This window comes from Trachemys scripta, chromosome 6, assembly GCF_013100865.1.
Source record: "Trachemys scripta elegans isolate TJP31775 chromosome 6, CAS_Tse_1.0, whole genome shotgun sequence".
Taxonomy (NCBI): Eukaryota; Metazoa; Chordata; order Testudines; family Emydidae; genus Trachemys; species Trachemys scripta.
In genome coordinates, this window is record NC_048303.1 from 124775054 (window position 1) to 124803023 (window position 27970).

A 27970-nucleotide genomic window follows, 5' to 3' on the forward strand; every position below is an offset into this window, starting at 1 on the left:
TCTGGACAGAATTTAGGATCCACTTTTCATTGCTTAAAGGGCTGCTAGAAACAAAAACCTGATTTGGCTAGAAAAGATTTTCACGATCGTTCATCAGACCATTTATTTTTTAACAGGTTTTTTTTTTTTTTAAACATACACAAAACAGATAGCTCTTCTTGGAAGCTATCTTAATTAAATGTCTGAGGACGACAGTTAATCAATAGTCATTAGTAGTTTTTGAGAACAGCTGAACAAATCATGGGCCAGACTGTACAAAGGGCTAAACTGCTTTCAATTCCCACTGCAGTCCAGGAAAGCTGAGGGTACTCTGCCCGACTGGGCCCAAAATGCTGACGAGATGATATGGGAAAAATGCAATGACTTGCTTCTGAGGGAAGAACTACGACCGCAATCACTCTCCTCCTGCAGGGAGAAAGGAACCTGCAGGAAAGGGAAAACTTTGCTGGGAAACAATGGGAGGTTCCCTTGACTTACTTACTTTTTCCCAAAATGGAGAGGGCTCTTGTGGGCAGGGGGGCATAGCCCCTCTCCCTTGCAGCATGGATACTACTGGAGCAATGCAACAACTGGCCCTTTCCACCATTTACTAAGGGCCAACATTTTTAAAGGTTTGAGGTGTCTAAGGATGCAGATAGGCACCTAATGCGATTTTTAGAATTGCCTAGGCACCTAACTCCCTTTGGTGTTTAAAAATATACCTTTAATACTTTGCCCTTGCCCCCCAGCACCACCCTGAAGGGGTAGATGGTGCAGAGAGCGAGCGTTCATGATGCTTGAAGCAGTATTAGTCACAAGTGAATTTCCACTCTGAAATCCGCTGGTCACAGAAGGTAGCATGCTACATACACTAGCTGATGCACCAGTTCCCTTCACTGCCATGCCCAGCAGCTTCCCTGAGAAGCCACTGTTCACCTGAACACCAGGCCCCTGAAGTCAGTTCTACTGGTTCTCAGCACCCCTTGCCTGCAAAGGGGGGAGAAGGATTTGGACCCAGGCATTGAAAATTCTGGGGAGAAAACCCCTTCCTATTTGATGACTATTTGAGAGAAGATTTCAAACCTGAGCAAAGATTCATTTGTTGTTCTGATCTTCAGGCCCAGGCTCAGATTTGGCACATGTCATAGGATCACAGGGTTAGAAGGGACTGCAAAGGTCATCTAACAGGACACGCTGTGAGACAGCCGCATAAAGAAATGGACTAACCCTGGACATCTACACTGGCATAGCTCAGAGCAGGTAGGCAGCTCCACCCAAAGAAACACTCATTTAAACCCATGCTGAATCTGACCCTGTGTCCCCCCCAAGTCCTGTAATGCAGGCTCTGAGTTTGGGCAGACCAGTAGAGGAAGGGTGGGAGCGCTGAGAATTTTGCACATTACGTAGCCTGAACTAACAGTTGTCATACAACATGAATTTGCAGCAATGCCTCTGTTCTGTATGGGATTAGCCACGTTTATGGCTCAGTGGCACATCATCAGGGGAGCCCTGGGCTGGAGGTTGCTCTGAGCCATTCTATCCCCGGGGCAGCTCCCCTGATGCTGTAGGTGGATAGCATTCTTCTCTATTCCTTGCACTCATTTGCATAGGGGCCACTCACAATCTAGCCCTTACACCTCAGGTTTAATCACTTCATCACCTACAATAGTGATAGCACGTTCTGAATACAGCAACCCCTGCATGTACAAGCTAGCTAGGGCCGGCTTACTGCACACTCAAGCGCCAAGTGGTCTGCCGGGAGCTATTACCCTCCTTTCCTCTCCTTCACGGCTTGGAGTCCATGTCACAGCCTGGCCCTTAGAGAATTAGCACCCGGCGGTAAGTGTCTTTTACATGCTCTCTTAAGATATTTGTTTCATTACGTTTCTCTCTCAGCTTTTAACATCAGAAAAAAAAGCTATTAATATTGGTTCAACTCCACTGATTTTTCTAAAGAAATGTTTGAAAAGCTCACAAGTGAATCACTACCTTTTCTCCCTCTGCCTCCCTTTTACAATTAAGGACAAGCTGCAGGCTTCAACGTACTCAGGAGCATGGTTCCTTTAAAACTCGATGGTTCAGAATCGGTGTACATCTCTGAGGAAACCCAGAGAGCAGCCTCTTCAAAGGGGCTTGTTCTAACAGTATGCAGGAAGTGACAGTATTTGCTATGGAAGCAATCTCCTTGGCAAATCAATACTTTAAGGACTTGGAGGAACAAGCATCATCATCATCCCATGGCCTAGGACTCTCGAAACCTGGTTGTAGTCGTGGTTCTGCCCTTGACCTGCTGTGGGACCTTTTGTCCCACAGCTTCCACCTTTTGTCGCTCTCATCTCTTTAGAGTACATGTGCTTTAGGGCAGGGCCTGTGTCTTGTCTCCTGTCTCTCTGTGTTTGTACGACCGGTTGAAGATTCTGGGCATGATTGTAATGCTAATAGTAAATAATAATAAACACTTGCTAGTGGATTATTAACAGGGCCTGAAAATATTAAACTGTTTTGTCACAGAAGCTAAAAACCACAGCATTCATGTCTACTTCCAAATCCTGGTCCCAGTGAAGTAGACATTTCCACAGGCTTACATGGGACAAGGATGTAGGGCCGGCTTACATGGGACAAGGATGTAGGGCCGGGTTTCTACTGCCATTGGAAAGATTTGCATTGACTTTAGTGGCAGTTGGATGGGATCTTGGTCACTAGAGAGAACTTTCACCTGAAAGCCCCTTCAGTATTTTTGGACTGTGTGAGCGCCTAGTCATAACTAGGGGTTATAGTGGACCACAAGCTAAATATGAGTCAACAGTGTGATGCTGTTGCAAAAAAAGCAAACATGATTCTGGGATGCATTAACAGGTGTGTTGTGAGCAAGACACGAGAAGTCATTCTTCCGCTCTACTCTGCTCTGGTTAGGCCTCAGCTGGAGTATTGTGTCCAGTTCTGGGCGCCGCATTTTAAAAAAGATGTGGAGAAATTGGAAAGGGTCCAAAGAAGAGCAACAAGAATGATTAAAGGTCTTGAGAACATGACCTATGAAGGAAGGCTGAAAGAATTGGGTTTGTTTAGTTTGGAAAAGAGAAGACTGAGAGGGGACATGATAGCAGTTTACAGGTATCTAAAAGGGTGTCATAAGAAGGAGGGAGAGAACTTGTTCACCTTAGCCTCTAAGGATAGAACCAGAAGCAATGGGTTTAAACTGCAGCAAGGGAGGTTTAGGGTGGACATTAGGAAAAAGTTCCTAACTGTCAGGGTGGTAAAAAACACTGGAACAAATTGCCTAGGGAGGTTGTGGAATCTCCGTCTCTGGAGATATTTAAGAGGAGGTTAGATAAATGTCTATCAGGGATGGTCTAGACAGTATTTGGTCCTGCCATGCGGGCAGGGGACTGGACTCGATGACCTCTCGAGGTCCCTTCCAGTCCTAGAATCTATGAATCTATGTAGGGTTTTTTGCAGACTCAATAATAAAAAGAATGTACAGTTGTCTGTTCTTTACTGGACCTAAACAGAATACAAACAAAATCAGGTGCTTTGCACATTCCTGTCTATTTTATTGTTTTTTTTGCCTTTGAGGCTGGTTTTTTTAGATTTGCTAGCTAGTAAGGCTGCTGCTGTGAAAACGGATACATATATATTTATATGTAGCACTTTTCACAGCAGACTTAGGCTAGCTAGGAGGCAGTGAAAAGTGATATTAACAAACATACAAACATCGCTTTTCACAGCAGACTCACGCGGCTCTGGAAAGCCGGGGGACAAATTAAGCCCTGGATGGAGAGGTGGGTAGGGAGGCCAGGGGTGATGGGGGGGAGTGGGGGAGCCCAGGGCTGGAGCCCGAAGCCTCCTGGCTGGGGGATGGACCCTGAAGCCCTGAGCCTGGCGCCTGCCACCCCAGGACTGACGCCGGAAGCCCAAGCCACAGCACGCCCGGGAAGGTGGGGAACTCACAGCAGCTGTCTGCTCCTCCGGCATTTGTGGCTGCAGAAGAGGGCAGGGCCCAATACCGGCTGGCAGCCCCAGGGGGACGGGCCACTGCTTCCGACTCCCATCACTGCCCAGAAGGCTGTGGCTGCAAGAAAAGCCTTTGGTGGCCGCATTTGAGAAACCCTGATCTAAGCACTGCACACAGGGCCCCACGGTGCAAGGAACCACGTACCGCTCCAGAAAGGGTCTGCACGCTCCCTCCACAAAGATCCACACGGACATAGAGCTAGAGGCTGTGCTACCATCCCGTGCTCCGTGCCAAACCTTTCTCCTCATCCCTTCACTTCACTCACATAGCGGCCCAGCACTCAGGCTGTATGCGGGTGGCGTGGCTCTCACTCCACACGCAGCCATAGTCCTCCAGTGGTTACCTCACAATCACGGCCACAGCACGTAACTGCTATGTCACAGGAAGAGAGCGGGTATTTCGGGCCAGGAATGAGAAGCCAATGACGCTGAAGACAAAAGAGCCTGTTCTCATGCAAAATTTCACTAATAATAAAAAGCCAGAGAAGGAAAAGCTTGGTCCAAGAGATAGGGCACTGGATTGGGAGTCAGGAGACCTGGGCTCTAGTCCCATCTCTGACAATGATGTACTGGGTGACCTTGGCAAATCATGTCACCTGCTTCCCCTCCCACCTGTTTGTGTGGCTTGTCTATTTAGATTATAAGCTCTTTGGGGCAGGGAGTCTCTCATTACATAAGCTATACGAGAGCTGGCTATTATTATGTATACCGAGCCTAACATGATAGAGCCCCGACTGTATCCACTGCCACCTCAAGGAGTACTGTGTTACTAATACTAACATTACCAGCACTAAGAGGGAAACTGTTTCTCTGCTCCACCCATTCTCCACATGCTTCCTTTCGAATTCTGCCTTTATTCTACCGTAACAACTTAACACCGGTCAGTGGACCACATTCAGTCCCAAACCAGGAGCTACCATCGTCCACTTACATTTGGAAAACATTGCTCTCATGGTTTGGTTTATGTTTACTGTTACTAACAAATGAAAAGTGTCCCCAGACACTGCCATCATCATATCTACATGGTCTGAAATATCAGAGCAAAGGAGAGAAGTCAACTCCCAAAAGACCACTGTAGAGTCATAATGTTCAAGGCCAGATGGGACTATTATAATCATCTAGTCTGACCTCCTGCACAACACAAGCCAGAGAATTTCACGCAATGATTCCCACATCAAGTTCATATTTTATGGTTGAAGTACATCATCTCTTTTAGAAAGACATCCGGTCTTGTTTTAAATATTCCAAGGGCTAGAGAGTCTACCACATCCCTTGGTAAATTGTTCCATGAGTTAATTACGCTCACTGTTAAAAGATTATGGCTTATTTCTAGCATGCATTTCTAGCTTCAGCTTCCAGCCTCTGGTTCTTGTTATACTATTTAAAATCTTCTCTTCACGTAGGTACTTTTGGATTGTAATCAAGTCACCTTTTAACCTTCTCTTGGATAAACTAGATTGAATTTGTCAAGTCTTTCCCAAGCAGGTTTTCCAGGCCTTGAATTATCCTTGTAGCTCTCTTCTAATTTTTCGGCTAGTACTCGTACACTGTCCTCATGTGATCCTTGTAAAAAAAAAAAAAATCACTCGCCAAATATCCATTGTACCTTCCTGTAATGAACTTGAGTTCAGTACCATGCAGCTGTCACACAAAAGCAATGCTGGGCCCCCAGTTGGGTATTCAATACAAAAAGTTCACCCAATTAAAATAGCACACAAGATGATTGGCAGGATAATGGCCAATAGAATGTATATTACTATCCAATTAAAGTGGAGAATATTACAGGAAAAAAATAAAGTATAGGAAATTAAATCAACAGCAGATAAAATGGCAGGTATATAGGGCAGTTAGCATGAACGAGTCAATATTTACCAGCAGAATGGGTCAGAATTCACTAACAGTCACTACTATGAGGTATCTGAGATGCCACAATTATTTTCCGTTCTAAGGAGAGGGCATAACTGGATTGTTGGCACATGCGGACTTTCTAACGGAGACAACTCTATTTACATTCTACATGGCTTTTTGAACCGTGACTTATTGAGACTCCACATTGGTCAAGTCTCAATACAGCACAGAAGGAAAATAAATGTTCCTTTTCTTTCTCCTCTGCCCCCATGTTACCAAGTCCTTCTTTGACCAGCTAACCTCCCCACTTAGCAACATAAGGGCTTTTATATTTCATCTGTAACCACGGCTACTACTACAGCATTCTACTTCCTGAGCTTGTTACCACTGGTCTGCCTCCACTCACAGCAGACAAAACAGAAAATACTGCTTTCAGATTTCACAGTGGCATAAGGGGAATGCGGCAAATGGAAAACTGCTGATTACCGGCAATTAGTAAAATGATAAAGTTACTGAGCAACCTACCGATCCAAAGAAACCTCCATTAATCTCCACGGCAGGGTCAATTTAAAAGCTTGAAGCCAGCAAGAAAGAATGGCTGGAGAAGTTGCCAGCCATATACTTGGACCTGTTTGTTCAACAGCCCATATATTGGCTTTATTGGCCAAAGACTGTTTTATAAAGCAAAGGGGGAATTATATGGTATCTTTCAGTTACCTAGCTTTGAAAAATAGACTCTATGCACTTCCGTATTGATTGTCTCTTTGAATCTGAAATATGGCCTTTCTTTGCACTAACAGAATATATGTAGACAGTCATAGATCACTAAAATTACATGGCTGAAAGAGCTACAAATTGAGACTGCTGTTATTGGTAACGTGCTAACATCTATTAGCACTGTAAGTGAATCGAAGCAGGTCTGGACACAAAAGAATGGTTGGATTTGTGAAACTTGGTGAGGTGGCATCCAGAAAGCACAACAACTTGAAATGAAAGGACAGGAAGGGGTTAATAATAAAGAGCCGCCTGGTGCTCTGATCTGCAGGCAGAAGGGGCCGCTCTGGGGTCACTTTCTTCTGCGGTGGAGATGCTGTCCATGGGTCTCAGGAGCCATGTAGTGCCTGCAGTGAGCAGGCCTGGGATGAAGGGGCCATGCGGTAGCAGAGGCTGGGGAGGTTGGGCCTCTTCCCTTCATTTCAAGGGTGCCCAGGAGAGAGTCTCTCAGACTCACAGTACAGCCAGAGAACATATTGCTTTTACATCTGTGCCCCTTTGCAGAACGTCCTGGAGCCAGCTGTGGCCATGGGAATCCTAAGGAGCGGGGCCAAGGCTGCTGCAGGGGCAAAGAGCCGTGCACTGATCTCAGGGTATCTGTGAGACCGACGGCCAGATCCTCCCTGCTTTCTTTTACAAGGGAGAGGGGACAAACCTGTCTTCCCTCACTTCTCCCAGGCACATCGTCTCTTCTGTATTCACCAACATCTTAAAATGCCAACGCTTTTCCTGTCCATCTCTCCCTTGTCCATCCACAGCAGGCAGAAGGAGACTTCTCTCCTGCTGTCCTTTGTGCCTAAGTGACCCCAAGCCTCTTTCAGTCCTTCTCATGCCCTCCTCTTTCATTCCTAATCCTCTCCCTAACAAAATACTCACCTAGGAAACCCATTCATCACCCAGAAACTACAATGCCTTCCATCCCTCCCATACCACAACTACACAAGCTACCCGCAACTTGCATTGTTTAACGGTACTGGAAGCATGTCTAACACTCCTTGAAGCGTGCTGTGGTATTTTATATGAACGGCAGTAAATAAAAGTACATCAAGAAAGCCTAGAATGTGAGATGTGGGGAATAACCGCCCAAGGGAGCTGATGGAAGACCCCTTGTTCGGGACACTTAAAGTTAGATCGGTCAGATCCCTACACATTATATTGTAGAGGACAAACCTGCATTTCCTATGGTGGATGCCTTCAAAAACTTCCACTGACATAAACAAAAGCTACATCTGTGAGCAAAGTGGTACCACTTCCTGGAATAGGCAGAGCACACAGAAGGCGATGAGTACTGGGGCCCAATTCTTAGCTACACAAAGGCCCCTTGATAGTGCTCTGGTGATGTTCACGGGCCTTAGAGAAGGTGTTACATTATTTTTACCAGAATGGCAGAAAAGGGCTTTTAGTATTACTGAATTCAGGCCAGTGTGTCTACTAGGCTGCAGTAGGGTGACCAGATGTCCCAATTTTATAGGGACAGTCCCGATTTTTGGGTCTTTTTCTTATATAGGCTCCTATTACTCCCCACCCCCGTCCTGATTTTTCACATTTGCTGTCTGGTCACCCTAGGCTGTAGACACTGAATTACCATAGACAACATAACAAACACACTTGAAGTTGTGAGGTGCTCTCTTACTGAATCTAATTCTGACACCTTCATGTTGACTTTAATCAACACCTTAGAAGAGTCAAGTCATTTCTTTTTCTAAGGTTGGTGGTTTCTTTTGCATTCAGAGAGGCTTTTGAATGTGCCTGATGTCTTTTACCCCTTTGATGTGTCTAATCTGAAGAATTAATTGACTGGTAAAAGTATAAAATTCCAATCTTTTTCAGGAACTCCAGAACAAAACTGAACCATGTCACTAATCTTACTGAAGATCATAGCTTCATATGCATTGCCTGGCATCACGCAACTACCAAGCCATGACTGATTTCTTTTCATCTTAAAAACGGAAGAAAAACATGCACTGCCAAAAATACAATCCCCATCTGAGTCTTCAGAACCCTTTGCCAGCCTGTTCCAGGAGAGAGAATAGTCATAAAAAGAATCATACATGAAAAAGTTTTATTTCATTTAAATAGGAAATACTATGAACTAGTTGATCGTAATAATGTAAAATAGAACTCAAAGGGGAGGTGGTAGCTTTTTGCCACCTTTCCTCTTCCCTTATTCTGGGCTGGCCGGGGGACTGAAATTACATCTAGTGTAACTGTAATCCTCTGGGCTGCTCTAAATTATGCCAGAGGCAGTCAACCACTGTCACACATTCAATCCGGTCCCAATCTGCTCCTGATAACCCCCTTGCGTCTCTGACGCAGCCCCTGCATGGAGCAGGGAGGGCAGTTAGCACAAGTCAGTTACATCAGCTTTGTGCTACCCAAGGAATCTCCTGTGTCATTTGCACCTTTGGGGAGTTTTCTGGCTGTTAAGGACTGAGCCTAAATGCTCCCTTCTTCACTTTGCATAGTTTCTTCTTAGAATAGCTACAGCTTCCATAAACTGACCAGGACTCCCCAAAGAAATATTTCACCTGCACCCAGAAACAGTACGGTACCGACAATCACAGCCAATAAATCCAGGAAGCCTTTTCTCCTAACACCTCTATGACCTTGATAAAATATGCTTTTCCTACAGGAAGCCCTTCATCACCTGCCATGCTATTTTATCAGGCCTGTCTGCCCTTTTCCACCATACAGCCAGAGTGGCCTCTTCTCAGGTGCTGTCTGCTGTAGATTGCTATCATATGATCTTTCCCTGAAAATCGATATTGATTCAGACTTGGGTTTCTGCAGCAAATCTATTGCATTTCCATTAGCAGGACTGCAAATGATCAAATGTAGACGGCTTCATTTATATCATTCCAGCTCCATGTCGCAGAGGAAATGCACAAATACATGTTAACGTGATCTGAGCCAAATTATGCCTTCTTGTCTATTGCTAGGAAAGTAGCATATCCCTTTTTAGAGCCAAAGAATATCATCTGCAAAGCAAACTGCAAATATAATAGTGAATTTAAAAGTATAATAGGTGCAGGAAGATAATAATCCAAGTCCCCTGCAGTGAAAATCCAAATTTAGGGCCTTATCATGCCACCAATTCTCCCCATTGATCAGAAACTAATGACGTGCTATGGCCCCAGACAGGAAATCATGATGAATATATACTTACATATATACTTATAGATTATACATTTATACGTGGATTCAAATAACAAATACATATGGCTATATATGCATATAAAGAGACAAAGATTATTGAAGTTCTCCACGGTAAGAGCAAATACCTAATTTTCAGTGACAAAGGAGGCTTACAAAGAGATGTTCAGATCAAGAAATTATAAACAAAAGCAGCCCCAACAAACTAAAAAATGGGTAATTGCAATCACTTCACTCTGAAAAACCCAGAGCATCTTTAGAAGCAAAGGCTTTAGAAATGACTAGAGACAACACATTTGAATGTTATGAGCTTTACATAACCAAATATTGAGTCAAGCACTGCCCTGAGTTACTACAGCTACAATCCAGTGACTTGGGGGGAGGGGAGGTTGCGCCAATGTGCAGAATGTGGTCCATAGGTTTTAGATCAATTTAGCCTTCTGCACATACAAACTGAATAACTGTTTTTCAATTAATTAATTTAATGAAAAGGGGGAAAATGGGAGCGAGAAACTAAAAAAAGAACCCAAACTACACAAAATGAATAAAAGGTGTGATCCTATATGGTGCTACAAAGATTTTATTATTGCATGTTTCAGAAGACCTGCATACTTCATTCATGGCCCTGCTACTTGTAGCTAATATGAACGATCCACATTTATGGCACCCCACCCCGTTTCACACACCCGCATGTGTGCTTATACCTTACAGCCCTGTTGTATTCTGGGTATTATTACCTTGATTACTCACGGCTAAAGCTCCTCCCAGCACTTGGATACTACAGTGACAGCGCTTTAGGAATACACAGAGATTGGAGAGCTCACTATCCGGGACTATCCTTAACCAAACCTGCTTAACAGAGGCCCAGCTACATCTCTCAGTATTCACAATACTAGGCAGCGAGCCAGTGTCTCTATAGTGCACTGTTGGTTTGGGGACCCTTTTGAATGCTTTTTCACTGGGACCCTTGTTCATTTTTCCAGAGGGGTGGGGTGTAACCTGTTGTAGATAAATGGGGGTAGTCAAGCATATACATACACACGGACATACCAAAAAAAACAAACAAACCCTCTATTATCAGTAGCTGCTGGAGTAATGGAGGCCAGTCAACAGAACAGGCCATGTTTGAGCCGGCACCTTCAGCCTTGCCATTGACTTCACTGGGCATGAGATCAGGCCCCAACTATTTCAAGACCCATGCTTTGGGAATGGAGGCCATCTCTTGATCTCCCCTCCTATATGTTTAACCTTCAGGAAATAAACCCCTAGGCTGTTTATCAGCTCTGCCTTTCTGCCCTCCTTACTGAACACAGCTCTGTGCACGACCTCTGAGGGTATGTCTGCAGTGCAAAACCCAGGACTGGCCCATGCCAGCTGTCTCAGGCCCATGGGGATCGGGCTAAGGGGCTGTTTAACTGCAGTGTAGATGCTCGGGCTTGGGCTGGAGCCCTGGCTCTAGGGCCTTGCAAGGTGTGAGGGTCCCACAGCTGGGGCTGCAGCCCAAGCCTGAAGGTCTACACTGCAATTAAATAGCCCCTTCGTCCAAATTCTGCGAGCCTGATTCAGCTGCAGGTGTCCAACTGCAATGTAGACAGACCCCAAAAAGCATTCCCCAACTTGCACTAGCCGAGAAAGAGAAAGGAATAGCACACCCAGGCCTGTGAGATTACATAATCCCTGCACGGTGAAAACCATTGCATAAGGGAAGCAAGAGGTGGTGGTGTGGGGCGGGGAGGGGAAAGGAGGGTTGAGATGGAGAGTAGAGAGCAGGTGAAGAAGAAAACTCAAATGCAGAGGTATAAGAGCCAATAAGGAAAACGAGAAGAGGTGAAGGAGGCAGCAAAAACAGAAGAGTTAAGGGCACAGAACCCAGAGTAAGGAGCAGAAATGTGGAAAATATCAACAATGTGATGTAAAGCCACTTAAAAGTCAAGTTTTCCCTTCATTTTTTTTCCAAACGCTAAAATAGGCCCATTTAGATCAGAAATTATGCCATGGTGCATCGATTATTTTGAGTGGAAAGAGGATTGTTTTTGAGCTAAATGGTCCTGTTCTCAAGTCCGAGATGGCTTTTTAATGGCCTGAACACTGAAAATAATCATTTTGCTGACACTTCTCCTGAGCAAAGGAAGAAAAAGGGGAGACAAGTAAAATATGAGGCAGAAATCAGAGAAATGAAAATCAGAAGAGCTGTCAAAGCCAAGGGCAGACCAGTAACAACAATACGTACAGCTTTCCATCTTTAATGCACAGTGCAAGCGACCGCTAATCCCTGGGAGACAGGGACATATTATCATCCTCATTTTACAAATGGAGAAACTGAGGAAGCGAGGGGTCATTTGCTCGCAGTGATAGCCACCGGCAGAGCTCGCATTAGAATTCATGAGACCTAGTTCCATAGGCTGACCACTTGGCTATGCCAGCTCAGTGTGTGTAAGAGCGGAGACACAAGGAAGAGCTATTCTGCCATGAAGAGCCCAGGTTTTTAGTCACAGTGCGGCAGCTCTTCATCCAGAAATGTCAAACCAGGCATCTCAAGTGGCAGAAATGTCAGAAGAGACTAAATCACCTGAGCTGACGGAGGAAAACAAAAATGAAAAGATAAAAAGACAAAGGAGCCGTGTAGGCTGGGCCTGCCTGGGATGAGCTCTAGCAGCTCTGCAGTGCCATGCAAGATGCCAGCCGGCAGGTTCCAGACCTTGCACCAAATGATGCGCTCCGCTCTGCTGATATATTAATCTAAGCTGCTCCAGCAAAATGGATTTACTTCTGATTTAAAGTGATGCAACCTGAGAGCAGAATTTGACCCACTTTGCGCAGTCAATCACACCCGTGCAAAGGGAGTGTTAAATACCACCAAATCAGAGTGATGGGGCCCATTGCGCTGTTGCCTTGCACCTAATACTGTCCTTTTCACTAGTGCAAAGTCAGAATCTGAGTGTTTTACGGTTACTTTGCATTGATGCAATTGACGACGCAAAATGCAGGGCTACAAAAACTCAGGCCAAGGTGTAAGGAAGTGATGAGTCAGACTCTGTGGCTGTCCAGAGGAGCTATAAACCCAGGGCTCTACCTCGAATGTTACTGAGATCTTAAGACTAGCACCACAGCTTTCTAGCTACAATGTATCCTCTACCTTCACTTGCAAATTATCAATTTTGCTCACATGAATAGGTTTAAGAACTTAATTGGTTTGGACACAATCCATTTAAATGGAAAGTGAAAGCAGCTTAAAGATCTATCAGGAGGGAGGACTAGTTTAGGTATTATGCAGCTATAAACAAAACAATTATTATGAAAACATACCCATTAGAGGAGTATGAAAACATAATCATTAGAGTACGTGATGCGTTGCTGCAGGATTGCACTTAAAGAGAAAAAATATCATTTAGTTCTTGCACTGTATTCCTAGTCATAAGATCTACACGTCTTAGACATAATATTATATAGACCGCACCTAAATGAAACATTCACACATATAATTTAGCTGAAACTGACATGCCTCATACACGTGGACACTTAAAAATGTTTGCTTCTGTTTTCTGTATCAGCAAAGGAAAAATGACAATTTAAAATGGGGAGCCACAAAGGGAGGAAAGGCCCAATTTCTGTACTGGGAGAACACAACATATAATAACACAAGGTAGACTGGGCTTGGGACTAACACAGCTGACACAATTACTAGGATTGTCTCTCTCCTTCTCTCTCCCTGATTCCAGGATAAAGAAGCAATTAGCCCTCCACAGACTCTGCCCTTGAAGGGTATAAGTCTAAACAGAATGTGCTGAGTTAGATAGAAAAGGGAAGAGGAGAAAAGGATTCTAAAGTGCCCTGAAGGGTCTGGTTCAGAAATGATACGTCAGTCACAGAATAGGAGTCATGACAGCTCTTACTTAGTCCTGGATGAAAAATTATCAATGCAAAGGGAAAGCTGACATGCTTTTTCTGAATAAATTACCTAGTCATGCCGGAAAAAGGAGAGCGGGTGAGATGCCATAAAGCCAATCCAATTTACAGACGTTACTTCCTGAGACACCATTCCCAGAATTTTATACTTGACACAACTGTTCATAAAGAATAAAGTTTCAGTGCAGTTTCTTGTTTATCCCTCTAACTTTTGCTGGGCATAACACAGAATATGTTCGAAATGCAGTTTAAAAAACCTCAGGACCAAATGCCTCTTTCAACTCTGTGGCAGATATTGTGCAACCTGCCTTCCCATCCTTATTTCCACGGGGATTCAAGGAACTGCAGCTGCTTGAAGCGTCAGAACTTGCTCCACTTATGCTTGTAGGCAGCAGTAAATCTTTCCCACTCAGTGCAAACCGAACAAAATCAATTGCCAACCCCCTCTTGCCTTTCTATCAAGATCTATGTGGAAGTCAGATCCCTTAACACACTTAGTAGATATTTATCTAAAAAAATTAATTCCCGGACAGCCATTTATTTCCCAGCTGTGAGTGGATCTGAATGCAGATAATGGCTTGTTGCCTGTGGGTACTCACCAGCTAGTCCTTTTTCATTTACTTCAGACTCTGAGTGACCAAGTGAGGGCCAACCAGCTCTTCCATGTTGAATTTTGCAGGTGGTATGTTGCTGTTTTTTGATTCCTCCCACCCCCATCCCCACCCGCAAGCCACTGCAGCGGGATGGCGTTCTCAGGTCCCTTTGCCAGGTGCAAAGAGGTGGTGACTGCAGTGACATCTGTCACACCTTTAATGATACTTATGAGATTTGTAAATGATACTGCTACAAAAAGGAGTTGCTGTGCTAATGACTTCTGGGAGGAAAAAAACCCTTTGTCACTCTTGCAAAAGCTGGTCCCAATAACTTAATTCACAGTCGCCCAACTAGACAAATAAAGCTTTTGTTTGACTGCACACCCGTGTTTTCTTATCAGACTCTTATCCTCAGAAAATTTACTCTCCATCTAACAGCAGGCCATGATGGATGCATTATTGAAGCAAAAGACTACACGGGGTTATACATTTTTATCTTTAAATTTTCCTTTCCATATCGTTGGAACTTCATTGGACGCTACACTAACTGGGCCATGAGTCAAGTCAATGGCGGTACACCTACGTACACCAGCTGAAGATCTGGCTCACGATATAGTCTGATATAAAACATAACTAACCCAAGCTGACTAGTGGAAGAGTAAACGGTGCTCCTGATGCCGACATTGAGTCTGAGCATGCTTCAAAGCTGGGTTCAGTGGCAAAACTCTCATTGATTTCAATGGAAACAGGATGAGGCCAAGTACATACGAATCACCAAGTCATCAGCCTGCAGTGGTTTAGGAAGGGCACAGAGGAAGGAGACTAGAGGTTCTCCTAAGCAAGCTTATAAAATCTGTTGCCAGTTTTAACCACTGGAGACCTCAATTGTGGATACCCGGCCTGGGCTCTAGCAGGTTTTTTCATTTACAAGAGTTACAGAGATCACAGGCCGTCCGGCCTAACCGGCTCCCATCTGACAGGTTACAATGAAACATCCACTACAGCCTAGTCCAGCAAGAAATTACTTAGATGTTTTACAATGAGCACAGAGAAATTTCTCCAGAAGCTTGATTTGTAAAAGGCTAATTCAGGGCCCCATTCTACATGTATGAGCTCCTTAACCAAGTCATCCTAGCTAAATCCATGAGACAACACTCATGAGTACAGTTTTGCAGCGTCAAACCCTTGAGGAGGAAGGAAAAAAAAAACCTGTAATGAGCCCTGAATGAAAAAATAGCCGTAATTGTAATTGCTACATTAACAACTCTGGAATGGCTCGAGCTGCTACAAACGTACTGTAGCCCTGTCTCACTGCACTCACTGACTGCTTCAGGAAGATGGCAGGGGCATTTATCAGCAAAGCAAGACAAGAAAGAGGAAATAGAAGTGCTTTAGAGACAGGACAATGATATTAACAAATATAGGGGACTCAAAGCAATATGCAAATCAAATTGATCACTGAAATGGCAGGCTAAATTACATGAAAAAGATACCAATCAAAATGTAAATAAAGTGATTCATCCTTTTGTATAATGTATGCAATGAAATAACTTGTGAAGACTTGCCTCTTGATAACTGGTCAGGATATATGTCTTTAAAAAATATCCTTTCTGGTACAACCACCATGTCTATTTAGCAACAGTTTCAGAGAGCTTGTGATCCACCCCTGTACCTCTCTCCGTTTATTCAAACTTAACATGCAATGTCAGATTCAAGGGAAAGATACAGAACAATCAAAGTCCTTTGTGGAAGAAAAAAATGAGCTGCTACTTACAAAGTTTTGGAGCGATTTGGAGATTAGTTTCTGTTGGTTGTGCCTGAGACAGGGTGGTAGCCTCTCTCACCTCAGGCTCCAGCGTGGGCGGAGGGAAGGAAGGTGCGGCGGAGGACAACAATGAAAAATCTAAGACACGGTTATGCGGAGAAGGGGAGAGGAAAGGCTCGGAGGGCACTAGCGAACTATCAGCTTGCACTGTAACTTCAACCTTGGTTTCAGGGCTCGGTGCTGGGAAAGGTGAGGTATGCACCACTGAAGGCACCCAAGCAGACAGAGCAGTAGGTTCCACTGAAATCACTGGGTCTTGCCCTATCCTCCCAGGGTCGAGGTGGGTAGGAGAATCATACTCAAAAATTTTATCTACAAACACCCACTTGAGGCCAGCAATGCAGAGGCACAGGCTGAGAAGGCAAGCCAGGATAGGGACGATGCAGATCTTTTCAGAGTTGAGGCAGCCCCTCAATCGCTCTGCCTCCAGGCACACGCAGCAAGTAGCGGCAAGGCCTGCTATTCCCTGGACCCTCCCGTCCTCTGTTTGCATCCCTGACATGTTGTCCTCAGCTGGGAGCCCTTCGAGAGATGCAGCAGGGTTCAGCTGAGTCGAGGAGTGGGGAAAAGCCTCTGCCGATACTTCAGACATATTTAAGCATAAAAATTTCAACCAGCTCACCTCCAAAAGGCCCTAACTCTATCACAGTCCATTATTATGAGAGGGGCAAAAATCAAATCACCCAACTCTGGAAAAAATCACACAGTGGGAGTCAGTAGAGAGTCCAAGTTCAAGAACATCATCTGAACTGGGAGAGGATAAAAATAAAAAAACCCTCTCCTATTAAACAAGAAATAGAGTTGCTTAGTAATTATTTAGCTCCCATTTCCTGGCCACTTTTATAATTCCTTCAATGCCTCTCAAGCCATCCCAGCTCGTCCGAGGGGAGTGTTGGGGGTGGTGCAAGGTGGGAGAACCGCACCAAAGAAAGCACAAATTGTTGGATTAAGTGAACCAATAGCCCAGAGCGAAAGGCTGGCTCCTCACCTTGAGCGTCTGAGGCTGGTGTCTGCTTAGATGAAGAAAACAATTGTCATGCAGCAGAAGCAAAAGCAAAATCAGGAAGAGCAGCACCGGCGGCAGCAGCGGCGGAGGTAACAGTGACAGTAGCAACAGCATCCTGTTGTGTTAAAGCGAGGGCTGAAACAGGCTGAATCATTACAGAGCAGCAGGTGCCTGCTCTCGGAGCATCACTGCAAACAATATCATTACACAGAGGTTTGAAAGGAAGAGCAATGCTGCGAGGAGGGTGGGAACTCCCTTCTTCCCCCCACCCCCTCCTCTTTGTCCTTCTTGAGCACTCCCTCACTTTCCTCCTCTTTTTTTCCCCCCTCTCCTCCCTCACAGTCTGTTTCCCTCTCTCCTTTCTCTCCCCACCCCCGCCCCTCTGCAGGACTGCTTTGAGTGAAATCAGTACACCCAGCAACACAGGACTGCTAGTGACTTCCTATTTTATCCAATTAGAAGGAATAAAGGCCATCAAATCAAAGGGAGGCAGGCAGGCAGCAGTTATGCGCGCTCTCTCTCTCTCTCTGTCTCTCTTCCTTCCACTGTTTGGTCAGAAGAAGATGGTAATCGATTACAGCAATCTAACAAAGCTGAGATGGGGGTGTAGATGGTAGGCTTATGGGTTGGACCCGATGCTCAGCAAGTCTGATATCTGATCTCTCCCAAGGGAAGTAGGCTTGTCTACTGCAGTTTCTTCCTGCCTGACGCATAGAGATAGCATTCCTTCCCAATCACTCTAATAAGTTTAACTCTCTAACAATAAGGTGATGCATCTTAGGGAAATGAATATTTAAAAAAAATCACTTAAATCTTTGCCTGTACGTTATTATGGAGACGGGGATTGCATCAGCTTTTTAAATTCTGTTTTGGAAATAAATGTAACATTCTTAAAAGAAAATCAATCTCTCAAGAGCTGGTTTGTAACTGATACAGAAAATACAATGTTTAGGTTCTGCTTGAAATTGATAAAGATCAAGGAAATCCAGCATTAAAAAAGCGTCTGCTCTGTTCTTAACTTGGCCCATTGTTTCTCTGTATTGCAAAGATTTATTACGTCCTATGGTGCTTATTCGTGCCTCACTTAAATTAGCATAAATCAAGGAGCAGCTTCATTGAAGTCAATAAAGTTATAATGGTGTAATGGAGATCAGAATCAAGCCCTTTATGTGGCATAATATTAACATATACAATGAGAAAAGGGGCTCTGATTATCAGCCCCCTCCCCCCCCCGCCTTGTGCCATCATTTCCAGCAGTGACTTGGCAGCGTTTTACACCCATTTTTCACTGGTACGAACGATGGTACAAGGTGCAAGGAAACAAAGAATCAGTCCCTCTGAATTGTTCTGGCTTTGCTTCTTGTTTCGAATGTTACTTAGTGACTAGTTTCCTTTTTATTTATTCATGGTAGTTAAAAAATAACTAACTCCCACCAAGACCTCAGGGTAAGGGTAACTCCTCTTTGTAGAAACTAGGTTTATGGACACTGAGGTAGTTCCATGGGTGATCTGCTGTTTATCGAGATTGAACACCACCAGCAGTTTCTTTGGTGCCACTGGGACACATTTATACCTGGTGAAAATCAACCGGTGTCAAAGGAATTCTACCAGGAATGACTTTGTCCCAGGATATTAAATTAAACCAATAGGGGTCTGCGCTCAGCTATGTTTATCAAATACTTCCTCTTAAATGAAAACAAATTGAGCATGAAGGCTCAGAAATCAAGCTCTCCTAAGCTAGACAATGCCAAAATGTTACAGCAGTAGACAATGGGAGTCCAAGGTACTCAGCACCTTCCAGAAACACATCCATGCAGACTATCTTTGTTTGACCAACTATAGCAGTGGTTCTCAACGTATTTACCATTGCAGGCTGCATATGCATCTCTCTCTGTGTTATGTGGGTGGCATCCACACAATCTATATTCTACCTGTGTGGCCCTGAGGATGACACATGGGCCGCAGCTCTGTGCTGACTGGGCTGCAAGTGCGTGGGTTGAGAACCACTGAACTATACAATAGTACATGGCAGAACAATACGTGAGACTCTGGGGAGAGACCCATGGGTACATTAAAAAAAAACCCCACAGCTGATAGCAACATTCTTTATAAAAATATAATCAGCAATCTAAGGCTGTAATTCCATTGTGGGATCTGGTCTTAAGGTTTATGATCAGAAACCGTTGTCAGAATGATTGCCTTTGATCACATAGACTTGCTTAGCTTTCTACCTTTGGATTAACTAGCTGATAATACGTTGCATCAATACTGCATCTTTCGGCAAGTATAGCAAAATACTTCCCAAATGGCAATGAATCAAACACCTTACATTGCCACTGTAAGATAGGGAGTATTATACTCATTCTACAGATGAGGACCATGACGTTTGAGTATCTTATACACATCGTCTAATGCATCTCACCACTGGATTTTTTTTTTTTATTCGGCCTAACTTTTTTCCAAATCTTGCTTTCTTATTACCCATAACTATGACCCTTTTGCACACCTGGATCCCTCCAAATCCATGTAACCCCTTACCGTATTCCCCCACGTGGAGCTGCCTTCTAGGAAAACTACATATGTTTAAAGCAACAGAGGGTCCTGTGGCACCTTTGAGACTAACAGAAGTATTGGGAGCATAAGCTTTCGTGGGTAAGAACCTCACTAGTTCTCTGAATCTTTCCCTCTACCCTATTCATCGTTTCCGTTGCTCTTCTCTCAGTTTTCTCCTCTCTGTTGACATCTCTCTGGTGCGGAGATGACCAGATGTGAATGTGGTAGGGGCAGGCTCCCAAGTGCCATGTCATTAATTGATAAATAATGTCTAGTTCTATGGAGGGCGTAGAAAGGGATGATCACCTCCTTTGCTCATGCTGTGACATCCCTGTAGTCCAAGAGCCCATTGTTTTTCCTTTACCACCACACCGCAAGCTGAAAACCACTAGGGCCCCACTGTACGTCAAGCTCTAATTCAGTGCGCTTGGCCTGGCCATTTATTTTCAGCCCTTCCACCAGGTTTTCAATCCGCGTGACATGTCCGCACTCATTCGAAATTGTTGCTCAGGCCGCGCTTTGTGAGACTCTCACACATATCTGTTAGAACAAGCTCTCTTACAAACGCTGGGTGAGTCCCCACTGCCCACCTCCGCCGCACCCCTCTGCTGAAGTGTAGCGCGCCACGGTGCAGACAGGCGCTACGCAGCGCACGCAGCTCTCTCCTGCTCGCTAGGCGGCCTGCTCTTGCTGCGGGATTGTCTGTTCCGGGGCACGGGGAGCAGGGCTGTGCGAGGGGGGGGTGGGGCAGGAGGGAGGGAGCTGTGCTAAAAGCTCAGCCTGCATCGCATCACTGCAGCTGCTGAACATGACTGGCAAAAAACAGAGTAACTTACTGTAGCTCCTCATTTGTTTCAGCTACTCCTCCACGTGCCAAGGCCCTGCCTGTCTGCACTATCTCAGCACTTTGCTCGTCTAGACGCAAACCCCTCCTGCTGCCTGCTTCAGCAGCATCACAATGGGCCTGCCTCCCCTCCACCCCACCATTGGGCCAGCTTCTCCCTGCTCTTGACTGCAGGTCCCTTACATCCCAGCACCACTAGACCTGGATCACTGTCTGTCTCCTCAGCATTAGCAGTAGCACTCAGTTCCTATTCTCCCACACACGATCCCCTTCCTGCCTAGCCAGCTGCACTGCTCCTCTCATCACGCACTCAATCCCCCCAGCCCTCCCACACCCCCAAGGTTTAACAAACCCCACTGCCCTCCCTCACCACACCCTAGTTGTGGACTGTCAGGGCTCCATTAACGTCTTCTGTGCCAACGAGCTTCTGCATGGGAACTGGAGACCAGGGAGCAAAGTCGGCATCCTCTCCCACTCTGCGTTTCTGGCCCTGCTCCACGCATGGAACCCGGGCCAGGGGACAATCTGCCTGAGTGCTGTAATTCTAGCTTTGAGAAGCGATTAGTCTGGGCCAGAAACATTACTGGTCAAGGCACCCACTCTCAAATAATCTACAAAAGACGACATCAGTAGCTAGGACATGTGCTGAGAATGGAAAAAGAACACTTACCAAATACGGCCCTTGAAGGGAAGCCAGAAAACACAAGAAGAAAGAGAGGAAGACCGCAAATAACATGGAAACATCAGTTCTGAACCGCATCAAGCACCTCAACATGAACATAAGAACATAATAACACAAGAACGGCCATACTGGGTCAGACCAAAGGTCCATCCAGCCCAGTACTCTGTCTACCAACAGTGGTCAGTGCCAGGTGCCCCAGAGGGAGTGAACCTAACAGGTAATGATCAAGTGATCTCTCTCCTGCCATCCATCTCCACACTCTGACAAACAGAGGCTAGGGACATCATTCCTTACCCATCCTGGCTAATGGGTAAGATGGGAAGATTTGGAAAAATGGGAAGATTTGGAGAGAATGGCAGTTGATAGGCAAGGATGGCAAATGTGGGTAGCCCAACGAGCTAAGGTCTAAGGTAAGGCTCTGAAAAAGGAAGGTATTGGAACAGGAGATACGCTAGTACGCCTTATCTCGCTTCACCTGGGGAATGGGAGGGAATTTCTTGCCGTTTGGTGCTTTCTCCCTATAGGCTGTTTTTGGTAGCTACTGCAAGGGAATGGTCTCTGGGTTACAGTCTTTCTGTACATGCAGAAGTCCAGGTACAGATTTGCTGCTGAAGGCGTTCTCTCCCTTGTTAGTGCCTTTTTTCCCAAATAGCTTGAAAATTCCCTCCGGCAGCTGCAAGGTTTGGCTTTGCATTCCTGCATTACCATACTAGGAAAGATGTATATTGTTTTAACATGGTTCTGTTGTGGGCTAGAGGAGATGAGCAGCTGGGGAGTTAAACCAACAATGGGTTAATGGGAATGGAGACCATGAAAGGAGAAGGTAAGTGAGTCTGGGTGACTTGTCTATAGCTTGCAGGTGCAGAAGTTAACCAAACTAACCCATTGGTAACAAATCATAAGAATAGGCTAGGCAAGGGTCTCCTTAGGTTAACTCCCTGTGCACAGCCGTATTTCTGCGTATGTACATGACTTGGGCCTCTTTGCCCAAGAGGAAAAGGTTGTGCAGATTCCATGTCAATGAAGCTACTGTGTGACTGTGACTGGACTCCTGCCATATAATAAAAGGCAGACTTGAACTTAGAAGTTTGCAAAATATTTTTGGATTGGGGGTGCATTTTGCCGGTAAATTTAATATAAATCCCTTCACTGCTGTAAGTTCTTAAGAAGAAGAGAGAAAAAATAATTAAGACTGAGATGGGGGGAAGTGAGCAGAAGAGTTGGTAGAGGCTGTATCTGTCCTTCTGACTGAATAGGTGTCTAACGTGGCTTCCATACACTTTAAGGCTAGAAGTCACCCTTCTAGTCTGACCTCCTGCATAGCACAGGCCGCAGAATGTCACACTATAGAGAATCCTCCTCCCGCAAGCCACAAATGTACATAAAACATTTCTCAAAACGAAGTATAAATAAATAGATAATCACCATGAAGAATATCCACTGTCAGCAAAGTAAAGCAACGAGTAACAGTCTCAGGTGGTCACTCATCCATGTACTAACCAGGCCCAAACCTGCTTATGGTTTTATAAATTAGGCCTGATAAGCCTTATTACTCATAGCATCAGGGTAATCTGACTTGAAATATCCAGCTGCTACACCCTCACTTTAATTCATCATATTCCCTACCTGGATCCCCCAAGAGTACACTACATTCTGGGAAGCATCAGGCCCCGAAGAGACAAAGTATGTGCTCATGGGCAGATGTACTGTATGTTACAGTTGGACATGTTGAGTCACAGGTTGAGAATGGATGATGGTTAGTAGCAAAATACTGGTATTGGCCAAGTGACTTCATTCCATGCATTGCACTCTTGGAACTTTCAAACAGACACAAGCAACAATATGCTCTTGTGGTATTAATACAGGGAACCACTCTATCAATTTGTATTTCATTCCATTTTTTCCCTACTCTGAGAAATTGAAAACAGTGTAACTAGGAGGATTAAAAAGTGCACATTCATTAATAAGGGATTGATGATTAAGATTAAAAGGATCCCTCTCATTGCTTATGGGCCACTTTCTTCCAATTAAATAAATGCAGCATTTAGAAGATGGAGATCATCAAAAACCACCAAGAGTGCCCAATGCATATCAACACTGACAGCAGTTACCCCCTTTCCCCAAAATGTATCAACTTGTGTGTGTATCAATATGTATACATAAGCGGATATCCATGTGATAAATTGGGGGACCACATGGTAGATCCATTTGTCATGCACCTTTGATGGCTCATCTGTACTCTGCCCACTAATCCATCTCCCCAGGGACTAATTCCAGCCATCTGAACCTCTGAGAATTTCAAAGAGCTCCATTAAACACTCCCACACAAAAAATGCATAAGGAGAAATCCTATTTCTCTGAAAGACCTCCACTGGAACTGCAAAAGCTAAAAGCGAGACCAATCTGAGCCTAGCTGTCATGTACAGAAAACATCATTTTTCTGAATGGGAGTGTCAGCAGGGCTGTCGCTTCTCCCCGGCTCCAAACCATGCGCTCGGCTCTTCAAGGAGGTTTATTTGCACAACAGAGGTTATCAGACAAGCAGAACACAGTCTTAAATCAATCCTCAGTGACAGGCTTCAGGGCCACTCCTCCAAGGGGTCTCCAGCCCTCCAGCTCTTGCAAGCTTCCTAGCCTCGGCCAGCTCTGCTCCCCTCCTGCAGCAGCAGTCGCAGGGCTGTTCCCCTGAGCCCCCAGCCCTTTGCTCCCAGGACCCACCGCAGGCCCTAGCTCCACTCCAGTGTGACTTCCCCTCTGAGGCTCCTCCGTCTGTCTCATCCCTCCCTCCCCAGCTGCCTACTAGCAGCCCTTTATAGGCCCAGGTGTGGTCCAGCCCTCTTTAAAATGGCTGGATTGGGCTCTGGTCCAGGGAGCTGGGCTTCATTTATCTACAGGGAGTCACAATTCCTTCCCTGCTCCCACCTTGCTCTAAGAAGGGGCCATGGGAAGGAATTCATGACAGCCCTTTTTGCTGGTGCAGATGACTTCTGGACAGTGCATGCTCGGGGGTGGAGTGAAGGTTCTGTCTACTTCCTGACCAACTACAGAGAGAGAGTGAGAGAGAGAGAAGCAGGTGTCCCATGAATCCTGCTTTCTCCCATGCACACATAGCTGACCCCTCCCCCTCCCTCTGCCATCGCCCCATGTTATTGGGAGGACAGCTGTGCTGGAAATCTGTACTTTTTTTTCTCACCTATGATTTTTGGGAAGTGCACCTCCTTTAAGGAAAAGGCAGGAAAGCTTTAGTGCTAAACACATATAGGCCCTAATCTGACACAGCACTTAAGCACGTGCTCAACTTCAGTGGGGTCCCTTTGTGAAGACTAATACATTCCCTTGTGATGTGCATAATAAAAGATAGGAAGCAATGTTCAACGAGCCTTCTAGAACATGTACCCGGAAGCGTGTCAGCTGGGGGCAATCACAACAACATATATTTATCAGAAACCTGCAGACCAGTCATTATGAATGTCAGTGCATTTGAAAGGTTAATGTTCATCCCAGCATGCATATGACTTTACTGGGGAATCATCTATACATACAGCGTATACTCACATATTATCCATTGGCAGAATGAAGACTCTTTAAGGGCCATCACTGTGGTTTACAGAAACGTGCTTTACTAAAAACTACGGCTTCTCTCAAGCAATGTTAATCGTTTCAATGTTTGCTGCTGGTAATTGTAACAGAAAGATGCAATAAGATGGGCTGTTATTTCATGGGAACAAAAGGGTCTTCTGACTCTCTTCATCCTCCAGTGAAATGTGAGACCCTGAGTCTCTTTCATCCTAATCAGAAGCTGAGTTTGTGGCACTCCCTGTGACTCAGGAATATGACATTAAACATGAATTTCAGGAGCTTTAATCAATGGCAATAAATTGCCCAGCTAATGTATACACGGGCTCAGACTGTGTTGAATACTGGAATTGTCCAATGGAAAAATGAATCAGGGGAATTATATGGGAAAGTAGCATTCAGGAAATGAGCAGGCAGTTTAATACAAGAAATATAAAGCACCCAACTCATTCCGTCTGCCTAGGAGAGTAAGCAGTGGGAGAGAGACGAGCACACTGCATGTGTTTTACTTGAGAACAGTATTCTTCTCGTCTCTCCCAGTGCTGTAGCATCAGAGTGGTTCACGGTCTTTAATGTTTTTATCCTCACAATGCACCTCTGTGAGTTAGCAAAGTGCTGGGATCCCCATTCCACAGCTCAGGCACAGAAAGACACTAAGTGGCTCACCCAAGACCATACAGGAAGCCTGTGGCAGAGCAGGAATTTGAACCTAGGTCTCCAACGTGCCAGGCTAGCGCTCTAACCACTGGGCCTTTCTTCCCCGCTACTACACCTCAGAAAAAGATGACAAAAACAGCACCTACAGTTCGCTCAGCAGGCTCTGCACCAAATAGAGTTCTTAACAAAGAACTCGAGGATGAGGGCAAAAGTGTTTTTCTGCTCCTCCTCCACCATCTTTAGGGGCTGATTTACCATCACCCCCAGCTCAATTTAGAGATTCCTTGAAAACTGATGTAAATAGGGTAAAGGGACTCAGCTCTGTATGGGGATATATGATATACATAATGCATAATTATTCCATGGGGAAGCTTAAAAAAGAAAATCAAGGCTTTGCAACCAGTGCTAGATGGAAGCATTTTTACAACTTAAGAACATAAGAACGGCCAGACTGGGTCAGACCAAAGGTCCATCTAGCCCAATATCCTGTCTCCCAACAGTGGCCAATGCCAGGTGCCCTAGAGGGAGTGAACAGAACAGGTAATCACTGATTTCACTCCTGCATGCCTGAGCAATATTTTTATACTCCTCCCTGGTCATTTGTCCAATCTTCCACTTCTTGGAAGCTTCTTTTTTGTGTTTAAGATCAGCAAGGATTTCACAGTTAAGCCAAGCTGGTCGCCTGCCATATTTACTATTCTTTCTACACATCGGGATGTTTTTTTTCCTGCAACCTCAATAAGGATTCTTTAAAATACAGCCAGCTCTCCTGGACTCCTTTCCCCCTCATGTTATTCTCCCAGGGGATCCTGCCCATCAGTTCCCTGAGGGAGTCAAAGTCTGCTTTTCTGAAGTCCAGGGTTCGTATTCTGCTGCTCTCCTTTCTTCCTTTGGTCAGGATCCTGAACTCAACCATCTCATGGTCACTGCCTCCCAGGTTCCCATCCACTTTTGCTTCCCCTACTAATTCTTCCCTGTTTGTGAGCAGCAGGTCTAGAAGAGCTGTGCCCCTAGTTGGTTCCTCCAGCACTTGCACCAGGAAATTGTCCCCTACACTTTCCAAAAACTTCCTGGATTGTCTGTGCACCCCTGTATTGCTCTCCCAGCAGATATCAGGGTGATTAAAGTCTCCCATGAGAACCAGGGCCTGCGATCTAGTAACTTCTGCTAGTTGCTGGAAGAAAGCCTCATCCACCTCATCCCCCTGGTCCGGTGGTCTATAGCAGACTCCCACCATGACATCACCCTTGTTGCTCACACTTCTCAACTTAATCCAGAGACTCTCAGGTTTTTCTGCAGTTTCATACCGGAGCTCTGAGCAGTCATACTCCTCTCTTACATACAACGCAACTCCCCCACCTTTTCTGCCCTGCCTGTCCTTCCTGAGTTTATATCCATCCATGACAGTACTCCAGTCATGTGCGTTATCCCACCAAGTCTCTGTTATTCCAATCACATCATAGTTCCTTGACTGTGCCAGGACTTCCAGTTGTCCCTGCTTGTTTCCCAGGCTTCTTGTATTTGTGTATAGGCACTTTAGATAACTCGCTGATTGTCCCGCTTTCTCAGCATGAGACAGGAGTCCTCCCCTCCTGCACTCTCCTGCTCGTGCTTCCTCCTGGTATCCCATTTCCCCACTTACCTCAGGGCTTTGGTCTCCTTCCCCCAGTGAACCTAGTATAAAGCCCTCCTCACTAGGTTAGCCAGCCTGCTTGCGAAGATGCTCTTCCCTCTCTTCGTTAGGTGAAGCCTAACCATGGAGGTCCTGGACTTCAATCTCTTACCTAGCAGCCTAAATTTGGCCTCCAGGACCTCTCTCCCATCCTTCCCTATGTCATTGGTACCTACATGTACCACAACCAACGGTTCTTCCCCAGCACTACACATAAGCTTATCTAGATGTCTCGAGAGATCTGCAACCTTGGCACCAGGCAGGCAAGTCACCATGCGGTTCTCCCGGTCATCGCAAACCCAGCTATCTATGTTTCTAACTTAAACCCACCTCCCAAAGTTATAAACATAAACATATTGCAGGCTTATATTTGTGGATTAAACTTTGCAATAAAATCGTACATTCAAGATTTGCTAAGCTTCAGAAGTTCACTTGCAAAGAATATCATTATTTCAGTGCACGAGCTAGTTCAATATACAGCTTTCTACAAATACCTCTAAAATTTGAATTTAATCGACAGCATCCTGAATCACGATATCCATTCAATTATATTGTCTAGCTCAGTTCTGGGCATGTCTACCCAAATGCATCTTTATAGTGTTTAAGTAGCTGAATCCAAATATTCTCTGCTTAAAATAATTTCAACAGCATAGCACCTGTATACTGCAAATCTTCCAATAAGAACAGACATTAGCATGTCTCATAATCTCAGCATCATCAAGGTGATTTAATATTTAATACTTGTCTCTTACTTTACCCACAAAGCCAAGAAATGAATGAATCACTCTTCTGGCACTGGAGAGAAAACTTTGTGGATTTCCAGCAAGTAATTAAAATTCAGTCAAGTAAGAATGACAAAGGGGATTTTATGCTTACTCAGCACTCTGTATT

The 27970-nt window shown here is 45.0% G+C and overlaps 1 protein-coding gene across 6 annotated transcripts in view; it reads right to left on the bottom strand.

Annotated features, from left to right (window-relative positions):
• The window catches only part of NRG1 (neuregulin 1), a 229031-nt gene that overhangs the window by 108883 nt on the left and 92178 nt on the right, over nucleotides 1-27970 (bottom strand). For 4 of the 6 annotated variants that reach the window (XM_034774154.1, XM_034774152.1, XM_034774151.1 and 1 more), the window contains exon 1: nucleotides 16039-17312. The exons of the other annotated variants lie outside the window; for them this stretch is intronic. In XM_034774154.1, the coding sequence (XP_034630045.1) occupies nucleotides 16039-16681 (643 nt within the window). In that variant the 5' untranslated portion in view covers nucleotides 16682-17312. Of the gene's footprint in view, nucleotides 1-16038; nucleotides 17313-27970 lie in introns of those variants that run through there. 6 annotated transcript variants of the gene reach the window in all.